The sequence below is a fragment of the Erpetoichthys calabaricus genome, chromosome 4, assembly GCF_900747795.2.
Source record: "Erpetoichthys calabaricus chromosome 4, fErpCal1.3, whole genome shotgun sequence".
NCBI classification, from domain to species: domain Eukaryota; kingdom Metazoa; phylum Chordata; class Cladistia; order Polypteriformes; family Polypteridae; genus Erpetoichthys; species Erpetoichthys calabaricus.
In genome coordinates, this window is record NC_041397.2 from 334,563,766 (window position 1) to 334,591,186 (window position 27,421).

The following is a 27,421-nucleotide window of genomic DNA, read 5'->3' on the forward strand; positions in this document are numbered from 1 at the left end:
TAGAGGGGCTCAGTGAAGGAGTCTGTGAAGGTGTACAGGTGAGAGCGGGACTGGGCATTGTAAAAGGAGACCTGACCTTCATCATAGTCCAGAAAGACCCCCACTGTCTGGGGCTTCACTCTCAGGGGGAGGGGGAGAGGACGGCCAATGTTAGCTGTGTACTCGTTCTCATTCCTCAGGCACACAGTCCAGTATCCATCATATGGGCTCACTGTAATCCTCCCCTTCCTGTTGGCCGACTCTCTGGCGACTCCTAAATCCCACTCAGTCTTCCCCCCGACCTCCACCTCCCAGTAGTGTCTCCCTGACGTGAATCCTTCTCTGGCCAGGACAATAGCACAGTAGTCAAACCTCTTTGGATTGTCCGTCACTCTCTGTCGTGTGTCTGTGTGTCTCACTTCTTTCCCGTCTTCAGACACAATGAGATATGGATTTGCAGTCTCAGGGTCAAAAGTGACATCAGCTGAGGAGAAGAAAGAAGAAAAGAGGAAGACGTCAGGAAATCAGGGGACTTGAGGAAGACAACAACACATTTACACTCCTTGAAGGACCTGAACATTAAAAAGACAAAGACGTCAAACAGCTCGTGTTCACTTCTCACCTTTGAGTTTTTATTTTTACAAACCAAAGCCCACCAAGCCCCTTGTGTGTCTCTTTGTGTCACTGCTCGGCCCCCCTGTGTAGTCTCACCTCTGACCTCCTCCACTCGCCTGTCTGCCATTTTATCTTCATTTAACCCTAAAGAGCCCGATCACCACGCTGTGACCTCAACAGCACAAGAACGGTGACATTTTAATAAAAGACGAATCACACAGCGAGGATTTGTTAAAGACACAAACAAGAAGACCACCAGTGAGGCCTGGCACTCGTTCACAGACTCACCAGCAGCTCTCAGACTTGTCGTCACTAACCTGAGGGTCTCATGTCCCCCCTGGCCTGTTGTCCTCCTGTTCCTGTCATTCCTGTCCACTTTGATTCATTTTGTGCTGCTCTGCTCTGCTCTGTCGGTCATTCTGTCACTTTTCTCGTCCTTACACTGCGTTTGTGGCCTTTTATTTAGCAGACCCCCATTTTATGTTTCTCAGTTCCTTGTCAGAAGTGACAACGGGGGGGCACTGAATTTATGACCCTGAATCTAACAACACAAGATGGCCGCCTGTCAGTGATGACGATGAACTCAAATACACAAGTGTCACAAGTCATCAGTCAGCAGAGAAACCATGTGACCGGTCAGTACACGTGAGGGGGGCTTTAATAAGGAGAGGGGGGACGAGAGGACATACAAGGTGACAACAAAGGACAGGACAGCAGGACAAAACACAAAGTGGCACTAAAGAGGGGACAGCACTGGACACTGAGGGGTCTGCACTCAGCAGCACTCAGTTTACTTTAAAAAGTGCAAACGTTGTGAGTGAAAACCTCAAGTGTGTCCTCAGTGTTGTCATCTCACAAATACTTCAACATCGACATGCTGGAAATGTAGCAAATTCATGGTGGGCCTGAGAAAGGGTCTGCACTGAAACACAAGAGGGTCCTAAGTGACAGAAGGGACATCATGGAGTCATTAAGTAGCAGGATTAGTGACAATGACACGCAGTGCTAATCGGTACGAGACCACCGAATCAAAATGACCTTCTGAGAATAAAGTCTACAAGACAAACGAGTGTCCTTTGTACCGAGGAAGACATCTGTGGAGTTCTGTCTGCATGAGGAGGGTCCGGTCTTTAGTTCTGTCTTTACTGACTTGTCTGATGTTCTTGGAACACAAAATAAAGTAATGTCCGCCTGCCAAGGAGAATCCAACTATTAATGACAGAGGATTATTTAGGGAACTTCATAGGAATAAGATAACTAGCGATATTCAAAGAGGCCACCAGGGGGCAGTAGAGGCTGAGGTCTTCCTGTTCCTTAACTAGCAGCTTATCTGCCTTTAAACACACAGAACAAGCAGCCATCCATTGTCATAACCTGCTTATCCAGGGCAGAGTCGAGGGGCACAGCAGGCATCAGGGCAAGGCAGGAACAACCCATGGACGGGACGCCAGTCCATCAGCGGGCAAACACTCAGACACACATCAGGGCTAACTGAGCGTCACCGGACCACCTAACCTGCATGTCTTTGGAGCACACGGAGGAGACCCACACAGTCACAGGCAGAACATGCAAACTCCACACAAGGAGCCCCCAGGATGTGAACCCCAGTGTCCTTACTGTGAGACAGCAGCGCTACCACTGTGTCACCATGTCACCCACACAGAGGGACCTCAGCCATTAACTCAGACCTGGGGGACAGTCACAGAGCTCACAAGGTGCTGCTTCTCATGGTCATGAAGGTGACACGTTTAACATGAAGACACAAAGACTAAGACACAGAAAATGAGAATTTCATCCTAAGGTCACGACTGGCTTATCAACCGTACCTGCTGAGCTGCATATTCTCCTCCATTCTGTAAAATAATAAATAAAGAAATAAACTTAATGAGTCCAATAAAGAGTGAGACTTGAGAGACCCCCAGAGACCCCCAGTTCAAATATTGTACCTGCATTCGTGACACGTTGTGACTTTTCTGTAGAAGAAGAGAGCTGCGTTACTGAGTGAATAATCAGGTGGGTCAACGTAAAACATCATCTCTTCAGTTCTCACTCACAACTTTCATTTACTTTCATTTTCATCTTCTGACATCTTAAAATATCTTTACATCTCAAATGTCCTTCATAAAGACCCCTTATAATAGACAGCAGAACAATGGACATGACAATAGCTGGAGTGCCAAGCACAGACTGAAAATGGATCTGCAGAATTAACAGCCTACTGGCCTTTGGCTTTGAATCTGCGTGACGTCTGATGAAGAAGGAAGAGAATTATTGATGTTTATTAGGAGTGGAGGTCCTAGCAGTGAGACTTCTGACCGTGTTCTGGTGACCACAGAAATGAACACTGCAGGTGTAGTACAATAAGACACGTGCCAGAAGACCCTCGTCTTCACCAGTTTGTCTCCTACTTATGGCCTTGCTATTTGTCTTCTTCATTGTCAGTTCAAATGGCTTCTCAGTGCCAACTGTCTGAGTGTCGGTGACCAGAAACAAACTGCTGTGTGAACTGAGAAATCAGAGTGACAGTGGAGGACTGAACCTCTATCAGGTGACATGTGATGCCCACTTCACGGGGTCCTGTTCACTCTTAGGGGTTTACAGTTAAAACCACTAATGTGGTGAATCCAAATGTGAGGACAGAAATCCAAATGTTTAATAATCAGACTGAGTGGAGCAGACGGAGCTTTAGAATAAAAACAACAGCAAACAAAGGATAAGGAGGACTCTTGTGTTGTGTCCAGTACTACTGAGGTAGGGTCTGAGCCCCAGGACCCTCAAACTGCATTAATCTGATAGATGGACCAACGATAAGAAGAGTGGACTAAAATAAAAGAAGAAGATGAGAAGAAAACACAAGGCGGCACCTTACTGAGTGGGCGTAAATAAGATAGGAGAGGACAGCACAGTGGGCACCGCAGGGTGAGAGGAGGACAGTGTGTGTGTTTGTGTGTAAGCTAAGAACGTTCAAACAGTTATTATCAAATACTGATTCACTCTCAGACATGGAATCCAATACAAATCATATTCATAATAATATTATCAGGAAAGCATCCTTAGACTCCATAATGTTTCTTAGCAAAGTGCCTCTACTTGGACTTGTCATTTCTAGCACTAATGTTTCACGTTCTTATTGTATCCCTTGAATTACTAAACTCTCTCCCTCCATTTAAATCTTGAACAGTTTTATTTTGCATTTTAATACAAAGAAGAAAAATCTTTTCTTACCAATTTCCTTGTACAGGAACCATATAGGAAGGAATCCAACTGTAGACAAAAAGAGAAGAACAAAGAGAACATTTGAGAAGAGAAGTAGGACTGACAACACCAGTCTCTCCATGGATGCAGGACACCTCAGATGAATATTTATATATACTGTATATTGTGAACGTCATACCGGATGGAGTGGCGTCCCAACTGGGGTGAAGGCTGATACTTTGTTCAGCTGGGAGGCCACAATGAAAGGCTGTGCAACCTGGCCAGGATGGCTTTTGGTTCTTGTCCTGGACGTGGTGGAAATTTAACAGATGGACTGGATGAAATATCAAGGACAATACAGCCTACAATATGAGAGATGGCAGTGAGCCACTGGCTCAGTTCCTATGATTTGTAGTTCAGAAGGGCAATCCTGCCAGGGTCTGTGTCTGCCACCAGAAGGCACTTCCATAAGAGAGCCTACAGCAGGCATGTCAAACACGCGGCCCCCGGGCCACATGCGGCCCGCAACAGAAATCTGTGCGGACCGCATGACAGATCCTAGTTAGCACTGAACTTGTACAAAATTATTGATTCAATCACAAACGACAGTATTCTGCATCTTCGGTGTTACTTATTGACTTTTCTTACTCCTGCCTTCTGACAAAAGCGCGTTTTCCCATGGCATTACGGTACCGGAAACGTCATCTGCTAGTATAGCCACGAGCCTTGACAAGTTAATGAGCCGCAGCGTCACAACTGAAGTGCTAGGCTGTAGCAGGGGCGGCCTTAGGCATGTGCAAACTGTGCACCTGCACAGTGCCACCAAATCCCAGGGGCCGCCGCGCCAATATATATTGAATATAAAACAGAAAGAGAAAATAACGACACAGCTGATGGCAATGTGGCCGAAAAACATTGTGTTTCTTGTTAATTAGTACGCTGTATTTACAAATGTCGCTAGAGTCGGAGCAGTAAGCTATATGTAGTATTATAATGTTCTGCCGTAATGAGAATATCACGGGCCGCCACTTGGTTTTCCAGTTACGGACACGCGTATATAGAAGCGTGTCATGAGCACGAGGCGGCTATGCAGTGTCCGCAATGGATGTGGCCATCCGCTGTGCATAAGATACCGTATTGACATTGCCAGGCAAAGGGGCCACTGATTCTTTCTCTGCCCAGGGCCGCCACGGGCCTAGAGCCGCCGCTGCTAAGGCTACACTACTGACTGGGTTGCTAAGACTGGCCACTGGGCAGAACTGACCATCACGAGTAATAATAGCCCGCACATTTTCACATTTTTTTGCTCTAGTTTCATGTAATTTTGTGCTAGTATTGTAATGAACAGTTAGTGCAGACTACAGCTGAAGATCTGAAGTGGACGCGAGAAGTTGGTGAGTTGTTTATTAACATATTTTTGTGATTTTGAGTTTGTAAAATTATTGTAGGTCAGGGGGCTTTTTGCATATCAGCTTATTTTACAATATAAACTTTGAAGTAAACTTAGTAAAGTAAAATTTGATTTTTGGTGGATTTGTTTTCCAACTTGAATTACTGAGCAATGAATTCAGTGAGCATTTTCGTGATTTCAGTTCACACAAACAGGGCATTGCGCTGTTCTCTTACAACATTGAGAATGCGCCTGAGAATATCCAAATGGAGTTGATTGAAGTGCAGTCAGATTCTATTCTGAAGGCAAAACACAACGAAGTTGGTGTGCCAGGCTTGTATGCTTACCTGCCACCCTCGTATGTGCAGATATGTAAGTTGGCATCGAGAGTACTGTCAATGTTCAGAAGCACTTACCTTTGTGAGCAATTGTTTTTGTTAATGAAAGCTACCAAAACCCCACATCGCTCAAGACTTACCGTCCAGCACCTTTCATCCCTCATAAAAGTTGCAGCTGCACAAGATTTCAAGCCTGATATTGACGAACTGGTTACTAACAAGAGATGCCAAGTGTCGGGACAAAAGAAATAAATCTCACACTGTAAGGCTCCTATATAAGCAATGAATATAATATAATGAATATCAATTATCAAAACACTATATAAAAGTGGTCGGGATTGTCCTTCCGTCCCGTGAATGCAAAGCGTAGCGATATTCCACTTATCACAGACTTACTACTTGCGGCTTGCGGTACGAAGCAACGTGATGTGAGCAGAGTTCTGGTGCTCCCATCGTTCCCTTGCTTTTGTGCGCGATGTGCTGGAAAAATAGACAAATTTACGTCTTTGGAAATAATTAATGTTCATGGAGTACAAATGCCTCACTGCATAGTAAATATCAGGGGAGATGGTGCTGCTTATATTCTCATCTATAGCTTATTTAGTGCATGAAACTCCGTCTTTAGCGGTACAGATTCGGGCTGACATTGTACGACATGTTTTAAGTAATTGGTCAAGGTTTCAGCCATTTACAATGATGCCATCAGGAATCTCTTATACAAATGAGCTTCAGTATCTCACTGAAATGTCAAAGTCTCAAACTTATGGTATCATTTCTGAGCTAATGGCAGCGGGAGAGTTGTTCCCCTATGAGTTTCAAGTATATTATTATGGTTTCCTACACTCCAAGTTTGGACAGGCACTCGGGAGATGTTATGAATGGGCACTTTGATGTTCTCATTCCCTACACTTACATGCCTGATGTACACATGGAGCGCACACAAATTGAGGATAAAAGTCGGTCGCCTTAAAAGGAGGGTGAGCCTAGTAATATAATAAGGACCTAGCTAAGAGGTTAAGACTCTAATTCTACACTGTTGTATAGAGACTGCATGGAAATAAATTGCTTTTCTTTAAACTTTAAACTTTAAGTGTTACATTTTGTAAAGTTTTCAGTATTGGAAAGAAAGCTACAGTAACTTTGTATAATAGTATAATAGTATTTGTTACAGTACCGCCCGCTGACGCACGTATGGCAGTGAAAGCGGCCCACCAATGGTAGTGAGTTTGACATGCCTGGCCTACAGTACCTGCTTCATGTGACCCCCATATGTTCTTTCAGAATGCAATGTCATGACACCAGAAGTACACCAGAGTCCAACATAAAAGCAAGCGTCTCCCTTCACTTGGAGAGTCAGAGTTGGGAGGAAGAGGATGACACTCACTAAGGAGGAGCAGAGGGAGACAATAAAGCACTTATTTGGCGTATTGTTTAAAGTGAGAGTTTTGAGGTGTTGTCATGTAATAAAACATGTTATGTTATTCTCCGTTGGTGTCTGACGTGGTTGTATCTGCTGTTCAGAGCTCTGGGGCACCCTTAGTGGCCACACAATATACAGCAATATGTCTGCTTCTGAGGTTGACTAGGGACATTGTCGCAAGTGAAGACTTTTCAGGTGACATGCGTTACATACGATACCATATTTATATGTAACCTTCAGGGGAAATTACAGAGATGTACGATTTAAGAGATCATTGTTACGCAGATGACACTCAAATCCATATTGGGGTAAACTTCCACCACTACTCTCCTTACAAACTGACTCCATGAAGCAAAGTCAAGGGTGCAACAGACGTTCCTTCAATCAAATCGCTTAATGACTGAGGTTCTATTAATGGGTCCTTCTTCTTCTGTACAAAAAATAAATCATTTTAGTTCATCTGTTGATAGAATTCCGTTATCACCTACAATTAAAGTCTGTAACCTTGTAGTTATTTATGACAGTCAGCTCACGTTTGATGCGCACATTAAAAACATTACCAAAATGTATTTGTTTTATCAACACAAGATTGCAGGACCCTGAATATTTCTGTTACCATCTGCTTCTGAAAAGAGTATTCATGTCTTCATCTAAGGCCCTTCATCATTTAGATTATCGCAATGCTCTTCTCTTTGGTCTACCAGCAAATTCTCTTAAGAAGCTCCAGTGTGTGCAAAACTGTGCTGCTCAGACTCGCACCCACACGTCACTGAACTGTCACATCACCCCTGTACTGGCGTCACTGCACTGGCTCTCCTCTCACAAACACATCACATTTAAAACTCTCATTCTAACACACAAAGACGTCCATGGCACAGCCTCTCGTCACATCTGTGGCCTCGTCAGACCCTCCATCCCCTTGTGCTCTCTCCATTATCCCTGCAGGAGGAAACTTCAAGTCATGGAGGATGAGAACTTTATTTGTATAATCTAATGACCTTCTGTTTGACTCTCCTACTTTGTTTGTATTTATTACTGGATGTCGCAAATTGTTTTTTACTTTGTTATTTACTACTTACTTTATACTTTTTATTCTTCTTGTCTTGCTATGCCTTATTGCACTCTGGTTCAAGAAAAGTGTGTTACAAATCAAATGTGCTATTATTATTATTAAGTGAACGTGCTGGCACAGAGGTTGGCACTGCTGCCCAGCCTAGTCAGTGTGGATGCTTCTCTTCTGTCTGCGTGGCTTTCTCTGCTGTTCATTCCAAACATGAACAATAAATATGTTAAGAGTATTAGTGTGTATGTGTATGCGTGTGTGTGTGTGCGTGCGAGTCACAGACTGGCACTTTACAAATGGATTTCTACTGTCGTGTGTCAACTCTCTCCTACCGTTAATTGGAGTCAGAAAACAGATGAATGAATTTTAGATTCAAAAATCATAATATAAATTTAAAAAGCTGTTTATTTTTGATTGTTTTTGGTTTCCTTCCCTATTCACACATGAAGCACCAACACAAAGGAGACAAAGAAGACTTCACTTAACGTGGTGAGCCACATTGGCTCATTGCTGACCATTTTCAAATCGTCTCCTCTTCACATTCAGGCTGGCCGGCCTGATCTCCCGTCTGAGAATTTCCTGACCAGTTCACGTTTATTCAGTCACACCAAGGCCTTCACTAATTGAACTGCTCAGATATGCATGGACTCTGAAGACCCCTGAGAAGCCACCTCACCATCACAGGAGACAGATGAGCAGTGGCCAAGTAGAAAGAGGTAAATCAGCACAAGTCGATCTCATCAGACCAGTCCTTGAGCAGAAGTGTCTCATATCTATGGCCCTGTGCTGACTCTCGACTAGAGAGAGGACTAAATGTGTAATGGAGGAGCCATTTGGCACTCAGCGCACACGTGACGTTAGGTTTGTCAGCCCACAGCACTCAAACTCCAGTTCAGCTCCTGGTATGATGTTTCCAGTGGACAGTCTGCATGTCCTTCCATTGTCAGAGTGGATTTCCAATGTGGACTCCTACAGCCGCTAACTGTGAATTGTGTGATCAAAATACAAACTGACTGACACATCTCAGGATTCACCGATGACAGTAAAAGCCACAAAGGAACTGAAATCAAACTGAGACTAAATTAGAGAAAAGCAAATTTAGAATTGTACTCACCTATTGAATCATATCTGGTGTTTGTTTCTAGGGAAGACAAAAAAGAATATAAAGATGAATTATTTATGAATAACTATAACCATTTACTGAGCATTGTCTGTTCTGATGTCAATGTGAGATCTTCTGTCCTCACCTCTCATTCTTCTCCATTGAATGACCAGCAGCAGAGTCACCACTAAGCAAAGAACCAACAAGACGCAGAAAGCCACCAACCAGCCAGAGACCCCTGGGGAGAAACCTACAAAATGAGGGGAAGACGTGTGAGTCTGTGAGACAGGAATGAGGTTCAGGTGAGGAAAACACAGAAGAATCCATCAAGTGGGACTCCTTCATGCTAAGGGGAGCATTATGAGACCCTGCATTTACACCACAGATGATGTGGTCCTGTAGCTGGAGCCTGGGACCAAACACACCTTCACACCCATGTCATCAGCGTGTCCATCAGCCCTCTCGTTATCCATCATAAATTATCCAGTATCTCACCTCCATTAATGTCCACTCAATGTTGTTCTCCTCCAGTGTTTGTCTCCTACGTCTTTTAATCTACACGTTTACTTTTCATTTCTTTGAATCACGTGACACAGATATATATGGTCCACTCCTAGACTGAGTCACAACTGAATTTTCTATTTTTCTATTTTCACGATGGCCTTGTTTCAAAGTCGCACTGCTAGCCAACTGGACCTGACATTGTAGATTTGTTCACGCGTGTGTGTGGTGATGTGAATTCCTGTATTTCAAAGTTTCAACTCTTATTCATATTTCATTTCCACTTATGGATCTTTATTTTAATGTGCATATGGCACAACGTTTAACACAAAATTAGTTGCTACATTGATTTTCCAGGTAATTAGTAAATGGGAGCCTACCTTTTTAAGCTGATCTACAAATATGTGCTTTAGTGCCACATTCTGTGTGTAAAAATAAAGTGGCGATGCTGCTAGTGCCACACTATTAATGACGTACTGTAGATGCCAAGTCCGGAGTGCCAGTCTGGCTTTGGTGCTTTACTTCTCATCAGACAGCTGAACACGTTGTACTCCTCCTTCACCGGGAGGACGCTGCTCACTCTCAGAAGACCCTTGGAGTCCCGCTCTGATTTTATTGTGGACTGTGACGTCACGTCTGCCCCATTCATGTCCCTCCAGGTGACTTCTGGCTGGGGGTTCCACTTCTCAGCACTGCACTCCAGTCGGGTCTTCTGGCCTTCAGTGGAGCTCATGGTAATGGAGGGCTGAGCACCTAAAACTAATGAAACACAAAAGAATAGAAGATCAGTGAAGAGAAGAAAAAACACTTTAACATCAGCTAACATGGCATACGGTTATGAATGAACTGCTGAAATAAAGGAATTTGGTTGTTTTTGTTTGAAGTGTAGGCTTTGATTTTATTTTGTTTGACTTGTTTCTGATCATTTTATTTATTGCTTTTATTTAATGAAACGTAGCAGAGCGTCAGTTTGCAAATGCTTGGGACCAACTGAGGTAAGTTGGCAGGTTTTGAGACTTTGAGGACATTTCTTTGAATGTCTTCACACTCATAAATAAAGAGACCAACTATTGCAATATTACTGGCCTGGACCTGAGGAGTTTCTCACCTCAACAGTCCTACAAACCAGAGGAGCAGCACATTTGATCTCTGGATTCCAATTCCTTGGCTTGTTGTCTGTGCTGAGAGGCAGGAGCTTTCCATGCTTCTCAGGTGACCTGCTGTCCCACTTGATGTCCCACCTGATGGCATCCAGTGTCAAGTTTTAGCTGGGGTCTTAACCCACTTTAGGTGTAGTTTAACCATCTGTGATCTTTTGGTGATTTTTTAAATATTATAATTGTGTATATTTCATTGTTTTTGTCCTTATGTATGTTATGTTTATAATCTTGCTCTGTTTATTACTTACCTGTTATGTTTTAGCATATCTAGTTATTATTATTTACTTTATAGAGTTTCAGGGCTGCAGGACCACCCCGAGATGATGTTGATTTGTATCACACAATGTCACTGATTCCAGGTTTTCTCATTTTCTGATGATATTTTTGTATTTTATTCTGGTTTGTCAACTTTTATTTTACTTCAGTTCTTTGTATATTCTGTATTTGTCTTTATTTAGTGTTTGTTTCCATTGTCATATATTCCCTGTTGTTCTTTCTGTGAAGAGCTTTGATAAGGAGGAATGTACTACATAAATAAATTGTTTCATTATTATTATTATTATCTTCCTTATCTCATCATGGGACCCGGTCACTCATATTGGCCGACTTTAACATCACCAGTTAACCCAATTCATACGTCTTTCTATTTGAAAGGAAAATCATAAAACTCAGAAAAAAAGTCAAACCTGATGAGGAGGTGGAAGTGCAAACTCTACACGGACAGCAAGTGTTCATGGGAAGTGGACATGGACTTCATCAGGCAGTAGATCTAGCCACTGAGTCATTGTGACATCCCATAATACAACTAGAAACAAAACTTGTAAATCCCAAATGCACACTGACCTTCAACAGTGAGTGAGACCTGAGTCTCCTCTTCTCTAAGTCCTGAGTACACATTACATCTGTAGAGATGATCATCAGAAACATGGACATTTCTGATTATTAGAGACACGTTGCCATTCTTGAGGTTGTCTATGCTCAGGGTTCTTCTGTCACTTTGTTGCATTATTGTGTGATCAGCATATAACAGCTCTGGTGACCTGATGTCCGTTGTAAACCACCTCACTTCAAAGGCCTCAGCATTAAGAGCTGGTGAGAGGGAGGCTGGCAGGACCACATCTTCACCGACATAAGTGACGACGGGCTTAGAAGGACCGACAACGATGAAGCTGTCTGGAAAGGAAACCACAAGAGTGGAGTGAGGACCAGGACGTGATTTGTAAATTAGAAAAAATGACAAAAGTTAATGAAAACCATGTTGGCCAACTGATAAATGCTTCATTATCATTTCATCTTGCAAGCCATAAACAAAAAACAATTCTTTCTCTTACTTTTTTTTGACTAACCAGCTTACAAATAAATAAATATTCTTTGTAAAGAGACATGCTTCTGCTGAACTTTACTATGAAGAGAAATGTGTAAATAAATAGTATGAAACATCTACCACACCTAAAAATTAACAAAATATAACCAGCCACCCATACCTGCCCAGGAGATATCTGTGTTGTGTAGAAACAATAAGATAAGAAGAGTCCATCGCATCTGAAGGTTCATGGCTGAAACACAAAGAAGAGCTCATTGTACCTGTGAAGTCAGCTCCTCTGACAGACTGGTGTGTAAAACAACTCACAGATCAAACTGCGTCATCTACACTTCAATGACAGGAGCAGAGACCACCATTTATATCAGTTGTGTTTACGTGTTAATAACCCAAAGGGCATTAACTGACATTCTTAGTTTGATTTACTGCCTGTGCACTTTGGTGGACATGAAGCTTCTCAACTCGACTCTCAGCTCTTTTATTTTATTATTAGTCATTTAGCCCGTTACAATAACGGGCGCTAGAACAGTAGTGCATAAACATTAGTAGGAACAGTCTCTATTAAATGGCAAGGGACTTTGACCTCATTCTTTTTGTTGTTCGTATTTTTCTTTCTTTCAGCCTTTCTTTTGTTGATGTTTACTTGCTGAGCTGACTGTTCTTCATGGGCTGCCGCCGTGTATTCTGTGTCTTTAATTTTCTGTGACAGTAATACTGTCTTGTACGTCCGCTGGCTTGTACGTCTGTAATATACCTTTAATTTTCTCTGGCGGTAATACAGGCGTGCGCGTCGGTAATATGCCTTTAATCTCCACTGACAGTAATACTGGCTTGTATGTGTCTGTAATATGTGTCACTGTATTGTGTACCTTTAATTTCCTCTCGCAGTAATACTGATTTGTATTTCCGTAAAACGTCTCTAACTTTCTCTGACAGTAATATTGCACATCGCACCGTGCCCCGCGCATGCGCACTTCACCAGAAGACACACACACACGGACACCTGGCCACACACAGGGATTTTATTAAAGAGGATTTTCATCCTTTACCTCATTGATCTTTATGATAAGCGCACTCTCTCATCCCAGTGAACTCACAGTTCTTCACTTATCTATCCATCCATTATCCAACCCGCTATATCCTAACTACAGGGTCACGGGGGTCAATCCCAGCCAACACAGGGAGCAAGGCAGGAAACAAACCCCGGGCAGGGTGCGAGCCCCCCGCAGGGCACACACACCAAGCACACACTGGGGACAATTTAGAATTGCCAATACACCTAACCTGCATGTCTTTGGACTGTGGGAGGAAACCCACACAGACACGGGGAGAACATGAAAACTCCACGCAGGGAGGACCCGGGAAGTGAACCCAGACGGGTCTCCTAACTGTGAGGCAGCAGCACTACCCACTGTGCCACCATGCCACCCTTCACTTATCTAGTTTGGTTTTAATTATTTCTACCACAATGGCACAGGAATGACACTCTGTCATCAAACTGGCAGACATCAGTGGTACAGCTGTGGTCGTTCACATCCACCTTTGCCTTATCGTAGCCCCCCAAAACACAACAGCATCAGACTGGCCCACCCAGTGGTCACCAACTGGAATTTGTTCTCTTCTTCTGTCGTTATTGTTATGGACTGGTGAGTCCTAGAAAGTATGAGATTCACTTTAGAGAGATGACCAGGAGATGAAAGAGGAAAGCAAAGCCGTTATGAATGTAGGAGGACATTTCCTAAATAAAGAACTGAGGCCAGCAGAACAGAAAAAGGGGAAAGACAAAATGTGAGGTGAAATGGAAAAAAGTTCAGAAGCCTAAAAAACAAATGGTGCCTACTTCAGCTATACGGTATAAAAAGGTATTTGTGAAAGGTATTCCTTTGCTCTATATAATTATAATTTACAAGCTGGACACCATTATTTTATACCAGAAGAATTGTGACATCGAGTGACATGTCACCAGTAGTCATAGAATGGACAATGAAAATCTGCTGTCAACACAACATGGTGGTAACCATCCCAAAAAATGACACAAAATCTCTATCCTCTTTAATAAAATCCCTGTGTGCGTCCAGGTGTCCGTGTGTTTGTTTCTTCTGGTGAAGTGCGCATGCGCGGGGCACGGTGCGATGCGTGATATTACTGTCAGAGAAAGTTGGAGGCGTTTTACTGAAATACAAACCAGTATTACTGCGAGAGGAAATTAAAGGTTCACAGTACAGTGACGCATATTACAGTCACATACAAGCCAGTATTACTGTCAGAGGAGATTAAAGGCATATTACCGACGCGCACGCCTGTATTACCGCCAGAGAAATGGACGTACAAGCCAGCGGACGTACAAGACAGTATTACTGTCACAGAAAATTAAAGACACACAATACACGGCGGCAGCCCACGAAGAACGGTCAGCTCAGCAAGTAAACATCAACAAAAGAAAGGCTGAAAGAAAGAAAAATACGAACAACAAAAAGAATGAGGTCAAAGTCTTTTGGCATTTAATATAGACTGTTCCTACTAATGTTTATGCACTACTGTTCTAGTGCCCGTTATTGTAACAGGCTAAATGACTAATATAAAAATAAAAACATTGAGAAAAACAGTATGGACAATAACTAAACCTTTGAAAATGCAAAATTGATGGACTAAATTCAGGTAACAGTTTATTAACTATAAAGGTCTACCGTGGGTTGGTTGCCATTTTATTCATGAAGAGTCACAGACACTGCAGTTTGCCCAGAAGTGACAATCCTGGATCTTTTAAACACCTCTTGGAACTCAGACAGGCCTTCAACACTCAACATCTACAGCGTCAGATCACACAGCCTCACCAGACTGGCACAACTGGTTCTCTCTCTTAGTGCTTTCTCTTTCTTATTTAACATTCATTTTTCAACCAATTCAGTTGAGTCTTTTGCAGATCACAGAGATGAGACCTCCAGTAAACGCGCTCATATCTTTGTTGACTGAATGTAATACAGGTACTCATCGACTTACGACCGCGATTGGTTCCGACTGACTGGTTGTAAGTCGATCTGGACGTAAGTCGGCCTATGTTAAATTAAGGTAAGAACATTAGACTGGGTAATGATATTGTAATCATCTTAAAGTAATATCTTATCAACATTTTCTGACTTTCTAAGACAAACACAGCATACTAGAGTACAATTTGTTTAATATGTGGAAAACGTACAAAATAAGAAATACTGTACTGTACATTTAATTCCTGGCACCACTGGTGCTTGGCTGTGGGTTGTCGATATCACCTTCATCAGGCGAGGCTGCGGACAGGGTGATGGGAGGAGTTGCTCTTTTCATAAACATAGTGAGCTTCGTCTGAATTGTTTGTTTTTTTTTCTCTTCATAAATTTCGCAAGAAGGACGAAATGTGTTGCATGCCATCTGTTCAGTCCTCGCAAATCGTTCAATATTTGGATCCATTTTTTCAAAATGAGCGAGGAGTTTATTCAGTAGAGATAAACGTTCTGACAATCCCTTTGTGGTGAACATTCGTTGTGGCACCTCCTCCTCTTCGTCTTTCTCCAATTCTCGTTTCTTCTTCCAATTCTATCAGCTCTTCATTCGTAAGTTCACCTGATTCCCGGTCTAGCAACACCTCGACATCTTCCATTTCACATTCCAATGAAAGGTCTTTTGACAGTTTCACTATTTCTTCACGAATCTCATCAAGTTCTTGTTCACTGTTAAATTCAGCAAAAGTATTTACATAACGCTTAACACACTTCTTCCATACGCCATTCATACACTTTTCCATCACAGAGTCCCACGCGGTAGCAAGATTCTTTATACACTTAAGAATATTATACTGTTTCCAAAAGTCGCATAGTGATAGTTCCGGGTCGGCATCTATTGCAGCTATGGCTTGGGCGAAGGTGGTTCTAAGATAGTTTGCCTTTAATGTAGCAATCACACCTTGGTCCATCGGTTGAATAAGTGGAGTAGTGTTTGGGGGCAAAAAAACACTTTCACATTGGGATAGAGATCAGCTAAATGACGTGGATGTCCAGGCGCATTATCGAGCAACAGTAAAATTTTGAAGGGAATTCCTCTGTCCAAACAGTACTCACGCACTTGATGAATGAAACAATTACTGAACCAATCCTCAAATAAAGCCTGGTTCATCCAGGCATTACGGTTTGACCTATAATAAACTGGCAAAGTGTGCTTGTTCACATTCTTAAATGCACGTGAATTTTCGGAATGATAAATTAAGAAGGACTTCAGCTTGAACCCTGCGATATTCCCGCCAAGCAGCTGAGTCAGTCTATCCTTGTGTGCTTTAAATCCTGGCATGCTTTTGGCTTCTTTGTGCATGTAAGTGCATCCTGGCATCTGCTTCCAATATAACCCTGTTTCATCTACATTAAAAATCTGCTCTGCGAGATAACCCTCAGCCTTAATTATTTTGTTTAAACTATCGACAAACTTACTAGCTCCTTCCTCATCTGCACTTGCTGCTTCTCCAGTCACTCGAACATTATGCAACTTGAATCTTTTCTTAAACCTCTTAAACCAACCAGTACTTGCCACAAATTCTTGACTGTAGTCTTCTCTGGCGCGTTCCTTTAAAGTCGCAAACAGGCTTCTAGCCTTCGACTGTACTGTAAAGAGGCTTAACGGCCTCATCATCTCATCATCATCCTTAACGGAACTCATCATCTGGTCACTGCACTGTAGCAGACCTCTCAGTGCATCTCTCCGTTTTTTGTACCTGCTTTTTGTTTTTAAATCGTGTAAAATTGTTTTCTTTTTGTTTTCTTTTTCTTTTACTAGTTTGCAAGTAGTTATTTCTATAAAATGATTTTCAACATTTGCGAAAGTTTCTTATTGTTGATCGTTATCGCCTTTGGAATCCAACGGGACACTAATGCACTACCTGCGCAGGAAATCCCAGGTGTGTGGCCGGCGCTGTTCATTTACAGCCGGGATGCATTGCTATCTATGAGACCAGCTACCAGTCACTCCCCGTGTATTACTAATATACCGGACAAATTAAAATCTTTGAAACCCAGAAAGCGAGGAAAAAGAGGTGGACTATGAGTACGCCTGAGACACAGAAGTTTTAAAACACCTTTGCCAACCATCATCATGAGCAACGCACAGTCCTTGCGAAACAAACTGGACGAGCTGAGAGCATCTGCGCGATACCTCCACAAGTACCATGAAAGCTGTCTGATGTGCTTTACGGAGGCCTGGTTTAAGAATACAGACACGGATACAGCAGTCAAAGTAGATGGATTTGTTTGTGTACGGCAAGACAGAAATCCAGCTTCTGGTAAGCAGATGGGTGGTGGGGTCTGCCTTTACATTAACAAAAGGTGGTGCAGGAATATCACTGAAAAAGAGCGCATCTGCACGCCAAATATTGAACTACTCACCGTCGGACTTCGCCCATACTATCTACCACGGGAGTTTAATCAGTTATTTGTGACAGTCGTTTACATTCCGCCGCATGCTGATGTGGGAGCTGCAGCTGAATCAATTCTTGAAACTGCTCATAAACTAGAAACCAAATCACCTGGTTCTTTCAAACTTGTGATGGGTGATTTTAATTTATGCAGTCTGGAGTCCATCCATCCATCCATCCATTCTCTTCCGCTTATCCGAGGTTGGGTCGCGGGGGCAGCAGCTTGAGCAGAGATGCCCAGATTTCCCTCTCCCCGGCCACTTCTTCTAGCTCTTCCGGGAGAATCCCGAGGTGTCCCCAGGCCAGCCGGGAGACATAGTCCCTCCAGCATGTCCTGTGTCTTCCCCGGGGCCTCCTCCCGGTTAGATGTGCCCGGAACACTTCACCAGGGAGGCGTCCAAGAGGCATCCTGATCAGATGCCCGAGCCACCTCATCTGACTCCTCTCGATGCGGAGGAGCAGCGGCTCTACTCTGAGCCCCTCCCGGATGACTGAGCTTCTCACCCTATCTTTAAGGGAGAGCCCAGACACCCTGCGGAGGAAACTCATTTCAGCCGCTTGTATTCGCGATCTCGTTCTTTCGGTCACTACCCATAGCTCATGACCATAGGTGAGGGTAGGAACATAGATCGACTGGTAAATTGAGAGCTTCGCCTTGCGGCTCAGCTCCTTTTTCACCACGACAGACCGATGCAGCGCCCGCATTACTGTGGATGCCGCACCGATCCTCCTGTCGATCTCACGCTCCATTCTTCCCTCACTCGTGAACAGGACCCCGAGATACTTGAACTCCTCCACTTGGGGCAGGATCTCGCTACCAACCCTGAGAGGGCACTCCACCCTTTTCCGGCTGAGGACCATGGTCTCGGATTTGGAGGTGCTGATTCTCAACCCAGCCGCTTCACACTCGGCTGCGAACCGATCCAGAGAGAGCTGAAGATCACGGCCTGATGAAGCAAACAGGACAACATCATCTGCAAAAAGCAGTGACCCAATCCTGAGTCCACCAAGTCGGACCCCCTCAACACCTTGGCTGCGCCTAGAAATTCTGTCCATAAAAGTTATGAACAGAATTGGTGACAAAGGGCAGCCCTGGCGGAGTCCAACTCTCACTGGAAACGGGTTCGACTTACTGCCGGCAATGCGGACCAAGCTCTGGCACCGATCGTACAGGCACCGAACAGCCCTTATCAGGGGGTCTGGTACCCCATACTCCCGGAGCAACCCCCACAGGATTCCCAGAGGGACACGGTCGAATGCCTTTTCCAAGTCCACTAAACACATGTAGACTGGTTGGGCGAACTCCCATGCACACTCCAGGACTCTGCTAAGGGTGTAGAGCTGGTCCACTGTTCCGCGACCAGGACGAAAACCACACTGTTCCTCCTGAATCCAAGGTTCGACTATCCGACGGACCCTCCTCTCCAGGACCCCCGAATAGACTTTTCCAGGGAGGCTGAGGAGTGTGATCCCTCTGTAGTTGGAACACACCCTCCAGTCCCCTTTCTTAAAGAGGGGGACCACCACCCCAGTCTGCCAATCCAGAGGCACTGTCCCTGATGTCCATGCGATGTTGCAGAGACATGTCAACCAAGACAGCCCTACAACATCCAGAGCCTTGAGGAATTCCGGGCGTATCTCATCCACCCCCGGGGCCCTGCCACCAAGGAGTTTTCTGACCACCTCGGTGACCTCAGTCCCAGAGATGGGGGAGCCCACTTCCGAGTCCCCAGGCTCTGCTTCCTCATTGGAAGGCATGTTAATGGGATTGAGGAGGTCTTCAAAGTACTCCCCCCACCGACCCACAACGTCCCGAATCGAGGTCAGCAGCGCACCATCCCCACCATATACAGTGTTGACACTGCACTGCTTCCCCCTCCTGAGACGCCGGACAGTGGACCAGAATCTCCTTGAAGCCGTCCGAAAGTCATTCTCCATGGCCTCCCCAAACTCCTCCCATGCTCGAATTTTGGCCTCAGCAACCACCGAAGCTGCATTCCGCTTGGCCTGCCGGTACCTATTAGCTGCCTCCAGAGTCCCACAGGACAAAAGGGACCGGTAGGACTCCTTCTTCAGCTTGACGGCATCCCTCACTGCCGGTGTCCACCAACGGGTTCGAGGATTGCCACCACGATAGGCACCGACCACCTTACGGCCACAGCTCCGGTCAGCCGCCTCAACAATAGAGGCACGGAACATGGCCCATTCGGACTCAATGTCCCCCACCTCCCTCGGGATGTGATCGAAGTTCTGCCGGAGGTGGGAGTTGAAGCTACTTCTGACAGGGGGCTCTGCCAGACATTCCCAGCAGACCCTCACAACACGTTTGGGCCTACCACGCCTGACCGGCATCCTCCCCCACCATCGAAGCCAACTCACCACCAGGTGGTGATCAGTTGACAGCTCTGCCCCTCTCTTTACCCGAGTGTCCAAGACATGTGGCCGCAAGTCCGATGACACGACCACAAAGTCGATCATCGAACTGAGGCCTAGGGTGTCCTGGTGCCAAGTGCACATATGAACACCCCTATGCTTGAACATGGTGTTCATTATGGACAATCCGTGACAAGCACAGAAGTCCAATAACAAAACACCGCTCGGGTTCAGATCAGGGGGGCCATTCCTCCCAATCACGCCCTTCCAGGTCTCACTGTCATTGCCCACGTGAGCATTGAAGTCTCCCTGCAGAACAAGGGAGTCCCCAGAAGGTATGCCCTCTAGCACCCCCTCCAGGGACTCCAAAAAGTGTGGGTACTCCAAACTGCTGTTCGGTGCATACACACAAACAACAGTTAGGACCCGTCCCCCCACCCGAAGGCGGAGGGACACTACCCTCTCGTCCACCGGGGTAAACCCCAATGTGCAGGCTCCAAGTCAGGGGGCAATAAGTATACCCACACCCGCTTGGCGCCTCTCACCGGGGGCAACTCCAGAGTGGTACAGAGTCCAGCCCCTCTCAAGGAGATTGGTTCCAGAGTCCAAGCTGTGCGTCGAGGTGAGCCCGACTATATCTAGCCGGAACCTCTCAACCTCACGCACTAGCTCAGGCTCCTTCCCCTTCAGAGAGGTGACATTCTGGAGTCAGTATTACCAAATTACCATCAATATGTGAATATTAACACTAGAGGGGACAAAACTCTGGACAAGTGCTATGGAAATGTCTCTGATGCCTACATATCGCATCACAGAGCAGCCCTGGGTGCGTCTGACCACGTCGTTGTTCATCTTCTCCCGAAGTACAAACAGAAACTGAAACAAGAAAACCAGCCATACGAACAACACAAAACTGGTGCAAGGAAAGTGTAGAGGAACTGCAGGAATGCTTCTCCAATACAAATTTGGATCTGCTGACATCCTCACAGTCACTGAATGAGGCCACCTATACTGTCAGCGAATATATGAAATTCTGTGAGTCTATGATCATTAAGGAAAAAACTGTCAAGGTGTACCCAAACAGTAAGCCATGGATCACTAAAGAGGTTAAAGCATTACTATTGCAAAAGCAACATGCACATCAAGAAAATAAGATAGAAGATAAGCGAATTTTACAGTAAAGGATTAACAGGTTAATTAAACAAAATAAAAAGATGTATGGGGAAAAAATCAAGAGGTGGTTCAATGATAACAATCCAAAGCAGGTGTGGAAGGGACTAAAAACAATGACAGGACTGGGCCCTAAAAAGAATGTGGATTTTCCAGCTGACAAAGACCACAAGCTTTTAGCAGATGAACAGAATAACTGTTATGCCAGATTTGAAACAAGTGATTTCAGCACCCAAAATACAGGAATAAAGGAGATGCTTTATAAAAACCCCAGGTATTCTGCTGTGATTGGGTTCAGTTTAACTGAAGTGGAGAAAGGCTTGCGGCAGGCAGTGGGACCAGACGGCATATCAGGTCGGCTCTTAAAGTCTCGCTCTAAGCAGCTCTCCCCAGTTTTTCATTTGCTTTTTAACTGGTCTCTGACCTGTGGTATTGTACCTAATCTGTGGAAACAATCAATCATTACCCTGTATCTAAGGTTTCTAGGCCAAGCTGTTTAAATGACTACAGACCAGTGGCACTTACATCTATCCCAATGAAATGCTTTAAACATTTGGTGAAAAACATTTTAATGACAGAGACAAAGTCTTTTCAAGACAACAATCAATTTGCTTATTGTGCAAACAGACGTGTGGAAGATGCTCTGCTTGTTATCTTACATCAAATCTATACCTTTCTTGATCAGCCTGGTTCATATGTCAGAGCACTATTTTTGGATCTTTCTTCAGCGTTCAATACTATACAGCCTCATATACTGATTGGGAAACTGAACAGTATGAATGTAAACCCATTTATCACACTATGGATTCAGAACTTTCTTTTAAATCGTTCACAGACAGTTAAAGTTCAGGACACTTTTTCAATAGTCATTTATTCAAACACAGGAAGTCCACAGGGGTGTGTGTCTTATCACCATTACTGTTTACTGTGTACACAAGTGACAGAACAATGAGCACTGCTCCATTATCAAGTACTCGGATGACACCATGATCATAGGATGCATATCTGGGGAGGATGAAAGCCACTATCTAAATCAAGTGGACTGGATGGTAAACTGGTGCAATAAAAACTCTCTCACTCTGAATGTAAAATTGACCAAAGAAATGATATTTGATTTTAAGAGACAGAAATCTGTATGTTCACCTATTGTAGTTCTGGGAGAGGAGGTAGAAATAGTGACTGAATATGAATACTTAGGAACTTACCTGGATAACAATCTTAACTGGAATTCAAATACAAAAAAAATATTTTCTAAATGCAACCAGCGCTTATTTCTCCTCCATAAACTCAAACTATTTAAAGTAGACAAGGACCTCATGTTGTCCTTCTATCGTAGTATGATCCAGTCTGTGATCACTTTCACTTTCATTGCCTGGTTTGATAGTCTGACAAACCAAAACTCAAAAAAGCTCCAGCAGATTACGAAGTATGCAGCTAAAGTTATTGGGGCAGATGTAGATGATGTGACTAGTGTGTGTCAGAGGGCAATGCTAAAGAAACTGGAAATCATCTCAACTGATGACAGACATCCATTACATGTAGAACTAAACTTCAGTAAATCAGGAAGGATAGTTGCTTTGAAAACCCACACAAATCGCTCCAGAAACTCCTTTCTTCCTAGTGCCATACGACTTTTCAATAAGAAATATCAGAGATAATGTTTAAGGTTTTGATATATATCCTATAACCTTTTTTTTTTGGTGTAAATATGTATTATCTAACTGCCTTACCTGAACCTTTCTTATTTCGATTGGTCTGTTTTATTTCATTCTGTCTGTTATTAGATGCAACTGAGAAGGCAAATTTCATGTTTTCTTGTGTAAACATGACTAAATAAAGAAACCTAAACCTAATCCTAAACCTAAACGGCGTCCGCTTTTGAATCTGATCTTCCATCCAAATGTTTAGAAATTTCTCCATTTCATGGATGGGCCCGGTACATTGCTTTGTAATCACTGTTGATCGCAAAGGTGCAGAACCTTTCACAGCTTCACGAATTCTATTTTTGTCCTTTAAAATAGTTGATACAGTAGAGTGTGATAACTTCATATCACATGTGATCGCATTCACTTTCTTTCCTCCTTCATACTGTTTTATTATCATCATTTTGGTGTCTAGATCAATGGCCTTTCTTTCTTTTTTGGCAGGCTGAGGAGTGCACAGAGACAATTTCCTCTTGGTAGACATGTTAGGGTTATATTATTATCGAAAATTGCCAAAACAACAAGACACAAACACACGTGGGGCAACACTGCTGCGTATATTTTTACTGCTGCGTAGCGAGACTTGAGAGTGCGGGAAACTGGCGCTGCCAACACCTGGCAGGGGAAACTGTCGAATGCGTCATAAAGTCGAACAGTCGTAACTTGCATAGGTCGTACATCGACGACTACCTGTATTGTTGTTCATTTTACACTGGCTGCTATGCTGTACAGGTGCTGGTCATAAAATTAGAATATCATGACAAAGTTGATTTATTTCAGTAATTCCATTCAAAAAGTGAAACTTGTATATTAGATTCATTCATTACACACAGACTGATGAATTTCAAATGTTTATTTCTTTTAATGTTGATGATTATAACTGACAACTAATGAAAGTCCCAAATTCAGTATCTCAGAAAATTAGAATATCAATTAAGACCAATGCAAAAAAAGGATTTTTAGAAATGTTGGCCAACTGAAAGGCATGAACATGAAAAGTATGAGCATGTACAGCACTCAATATTTAGTTGGGGCTCCTTTGGCCTGGATTACTGCAGCAATGCGGCGTGACATGGAGTCGATCAGTCTGTGGCACTGCTCAGGTGTTATGAGAGCCCATGTTGCTCTGATAGTGGCCTTCAGCTCTTCTGAATTGTTGGCTCTGGCGTATTGCATTTTCCTCTTCACAATACCCCACAGATTTTCTATGGGGTTAAGGTCAGGCGAATTTGCTGGCCAATCAAGAACAGGGATACCATGGTCCTTAAACCAGGTACTGGTAGCTTTGGCACTGTGTGCAGGTGCCAGATCCTGTTGGAAAATTAAATCTGCATCTCCATAAAGTTCGTCAGCAGCAGGAAGCATGAAGTGCTCTAAAACTTCCTGGTAGACGGCTGCGTTGACCTTGGACCTCAGAAAACACAATGGACCAACACCAGCAGATAACATGGCATCCCAAACTATCACTGACTGTGGAAACTTTACACTGGACCTCACGCAACATGGATTCTGTGCCTCTCCTCTCTTCCTCCAGACTCTGGGACCTTGATTTCCAAAGGAAATGCAAAATTTACTTTCATCAGAGAACATAACTTTGGACCACTCAGCAGCAGTCCAAAGGCGAGACGCTTCTGACGCTGTCTCTTGTTCAAGAGTGGCTTCACACAAGGAATGCGACAGCTGAAACCCATGTCTTGCATACGTCTGTGCGTGGTGGTTCTTGAAGCACTGACTCCAGCTGCAGTCCACTCTTTGTGAATCTCCCCCACATTTTTGAATGGGTTTTGTTTCCCAATCCTCTCCAGGGTGCGGTTATCCCTATTGCTTGTACACTTTTTTCTCCCACATCTTGTCCTTCCCTTCGCCTCTCTATTAATGTGCTTGGACACAGAGCTCTGTGAACAGCCAGCCTCTTTAGCAATGACCTTTTGTGTTTTGCCCTCCTTGTGCGAGGTGTCAATGGTCGTCTTTTGGACAACTGTCAAGTCAGCAGTCTTCCCCATGATTGTGTAGCCTACAGAACTCGACTGAGAGACCATTTAAAGGCTTTTGAGTTAATTAGCTGATTAGAGTGTGGCACCAGGTGTCTTCAATATTGAACCTTTTCACAATATTCTAATTTTCCGAGATACTGAATTTGGGACTTTCATTAGTTGTCAGTTATAATCATCAACATTAAAAGAAATAAACATTTGAAATACATCAGTCTGTGTGTAATGAATGAATCTAATATACAAGTTTCACTTTTTGAATGGAATTACTGCAATAAATCAACTTTGTCATGATATTCTACTTTTATGACCAGCACCTGTATATAATGTTCATGTTTATTATGTTAGCAATGCCATTTGATACTAAACTTAGGTACAGGACTTCATTAACCAATTCATTAATTTCTAGCTTTCTCACACATGTACTCCTGATGTGTCTTCACCGCCCACCATTTCATGAAACACAAGACTCTCAGTTGTGCCTGAAGATCCAGTAATCAAACCAACAAGGAGAGCCTGATAGCCCAGTTGTTCCCTTCTTATTTCTACTTTCATCCTAACACACCTTGATGACACCGTAAACTGTCTGCACTCCTGTTTCCCCATTCATGATTATCACCATACAGCACAGTCATATCTCATAATAAGTTCTGAATCATTTCTAGTAGTGACAATATGCTGGAGACAATCAGTTCTTTTGCTTTTGAATTGAAGGAGCTGAAGGAGCCTGTGGTGGAGCTGAGGCTAACCTACATCTGTAAAATCCTGATCAATGTTCATAATGTTCATTAATGTTTGTTGTGGTGGTCTTGACTCGAGTTACTTTTACTGGTGAAAACTCAGGGTGGACAAGCTAATTCATGACAGCACCCTGATTTTGTACAAAGACCTTCTGCTCTGCTCATGGCTCCTTCAGTAAACACACACTTAATCTGCACGACCTCAATGTAAACTTGTGTAGCATAAGCCAGTTAGACGTTACTGAGTCAGCCTCAAAATTAAAATTCTTATCACTCACAACCTAAGGATTCATTTCTAACAGCAATGTAATAAACGTCCATAATGTCTCCACTTACTGCTTTCACTTTGATTTCTCTCCACTTTCATGTTTAGAGATCACACATCACGATGATTTGTCCTTCATCAGGGGTCTGTGAACTTCATGCCCAATGTGTCAATCTTTCATGTTCTTAATGTCTTATAAGTCTGTAGAAGGAGAAGATGGCGTGTAATAAAATGAAAGGAGTACTATAAAGTGTTCCTCCTCTGATTAATTTCTCTTTCGTTTTTAAACGGCAGCCTGCCAACACTGACACGCCTCAGTCTTAAAGTGACAGAAACACATTAAAATAAAATGGCCTGTGATCTGACAATAAGACCCTCAGCTTTTATCAGATCTCATAAGAATTCCATGCTTTTATGATCTTTTTTAGATTGTTTAACAAAGCGGAGAACACACTTATCACCCTTTGTTCAGATTAGAAGCAGACTTGTGGCATGAGGATCTGTGTTATAGCGGGTCCACAGTTCTCTTAACAAAGGCCGTTTAAAATAAATAATCACCGCGCTCATGGCTTAGTGAGGAGGCGTGGTGGCTGTAGCGGATCTCAGGTAGTGATGGGCCTCTCGATACTCAGGTTTCGACACTGTGTCGAGCTTTCGAAGCACTGGAGCTTGAAGCGCCGCCTCGAGGCTTGCTTCAAATGCGCCCGTCACGTGATTTTGAGTCACGCTAGCGTAATGACGTCATTGATATCTGCGCAGTCAGCTGTCGATTTGGTCTCTCACTAGTCTGCTGAAGTGCTTTGGCTCAAAGCGTAAAAGCAGTTGTTCCTGCTCCAGCGATAAGGTGCGCTAACCCGAATTCAAATCCAAATTGGGGCTCGCATATGTTGAAGTAAGGATTCTGTATAAAACAGTTAAGTAGTACTTGTCTGAAAGTTAACAATTATATTTTGGAGACATTATGAACGATTTACATGGGGCACCTCTTTCCTTGGTGTGGAATCGTGTCCACCTAGAATCTGTAACAAATTAATGAGCATATTTTGCGTAAGGTAGCACGTATTATAACAATCCAGAATCTACTCTACGCCATGTCGATCATCTCAGAGAGGCTAAGAAACGCGTCACTAAAGCCGACGTGGTCATTACACCAGTATATGCGCAAGACACTCTCATTAAACGTTTTTACTATTCAGTGATTCCCAGATCTGTAGCTGATTTGTATTACTGATTTCCAAAAAGCAATGTGAATAAAATCGTGTGCTGCATAACTAATCACAAGTGTCTTTAAAACGGAATCAGCGCCATCCACAGTGTCTTCTGCAATTTAAGGAAAGTCTCGGGATTTCTGCGTTAATGAGACAAAAAAGTTGTAAAGAAACTTTGCGAGTTCATCGAGAGGTGAACATAAAAATCACTCAAGTACTGACAAGAAGGAGCAGCTGGATAAGCACATCTGGAGCCAAACTTTCAAAAAAGCACCTGACTTTGTCATCAACATCCGACCCTTCTGGGGGGGGGGGGGGGGGGGGGGGGGGTTTGGATAAATAAGTAATTTTCCAAACTGCAGCACAACGGAGTAAATCATTGATGTAAATAGAATTGCAGATAGACTAAGCTTTTGTCGTTTCTGTATTCTTAAACCTTCTTCCAGTCCCACAATC

At 43.6% G+C, this 27,421-nt stretch overlaps 3 protein-coding genes and 1 long non-coding RNA gene across 10 annotated transcripts in view; 1 reads left to right on the forward strand and 3 right to left on the reverse strand.

The window, feature by feature from the left end:
• LOC114645023 (butyrophilin subfamily 1 member A1-like) overlaps positions 1-25,993 on the reverse strand; it is a 355,265-nt gene extending 329,272 nt beyond the window's left edge. The window contains exon 1 of one of the 2 annotated variants that reach the window (XM_051926403.1): positions 25,829-25,993. In XM_051926403.1, coding sequence (XP_051782363.1) covers positions 25,829-25,859 — 31 coding nt within the window. In that variant the 5' untranslated portion in view covers positions 25,860-25,993. The remainder of the gene's footprint in view (positions 1-25,828) is intronic. The other variant, XM_051926404.1, reaches the window with a different exon arrangement.
• LOC127527483 (uncharacterized) overlaps positions 1-27,421 on the forward strand; it is a 1,026,648-nt gene that overhangs the window by 329,829 nt on the left and 669,398 nt on the right. The window lies entirely within an intron of this gene.
• Positions 1-27,421, reverse strand: part of LOC114644157 (butyrophilin subfamily 1 member A1-like) — a 339,284-nt gene that overhangs the window by 243,124 nt on the left and 68,739 nt on the right. Inside the window, exons 2-7 of one of the 3 annotated variants that reach the window (XM_051926426.1) lie at positions 12,248-12,319; positions 11,607-11,936; positions 10,081-10,362; positions 9,248-9,352; positions 9,115-9,141; positions 3,820-3,858 (exon numbers count right to left, since the gene is read on the reverse strand). In XM_051926426.1, the coding sequence (XP_051782386.1) occupies positions 3,820-3,858; positions 9,115-9,141; positions 9,248-9,352; positions 10,081-10,362; positions 11,607-11,936; positions 12,248-12,319 (855 nt within the window). The remainder of the gene's footprint in view (positions 1-3,819; positions 3,859-9,114; positions 9,142-9,247; positions 9,353-10,080; positions 10,363-11,606; positions 11,937-12,247; positions 12,320-27,421) is intronic. The other 2 variants (XM_051926427.1, XM_051926428.1) reach the window with 2 other exon arrangements.
• LOC114644737 (butyrophilin subfamily 1 member A1-like) overlaps positions 1-27,421 on the reverse strand; it is a 722,023-nt gene that overhangs the window by 304 nt on the left and 694,298 nt on the right. The window lies entirely within an intron of this gene.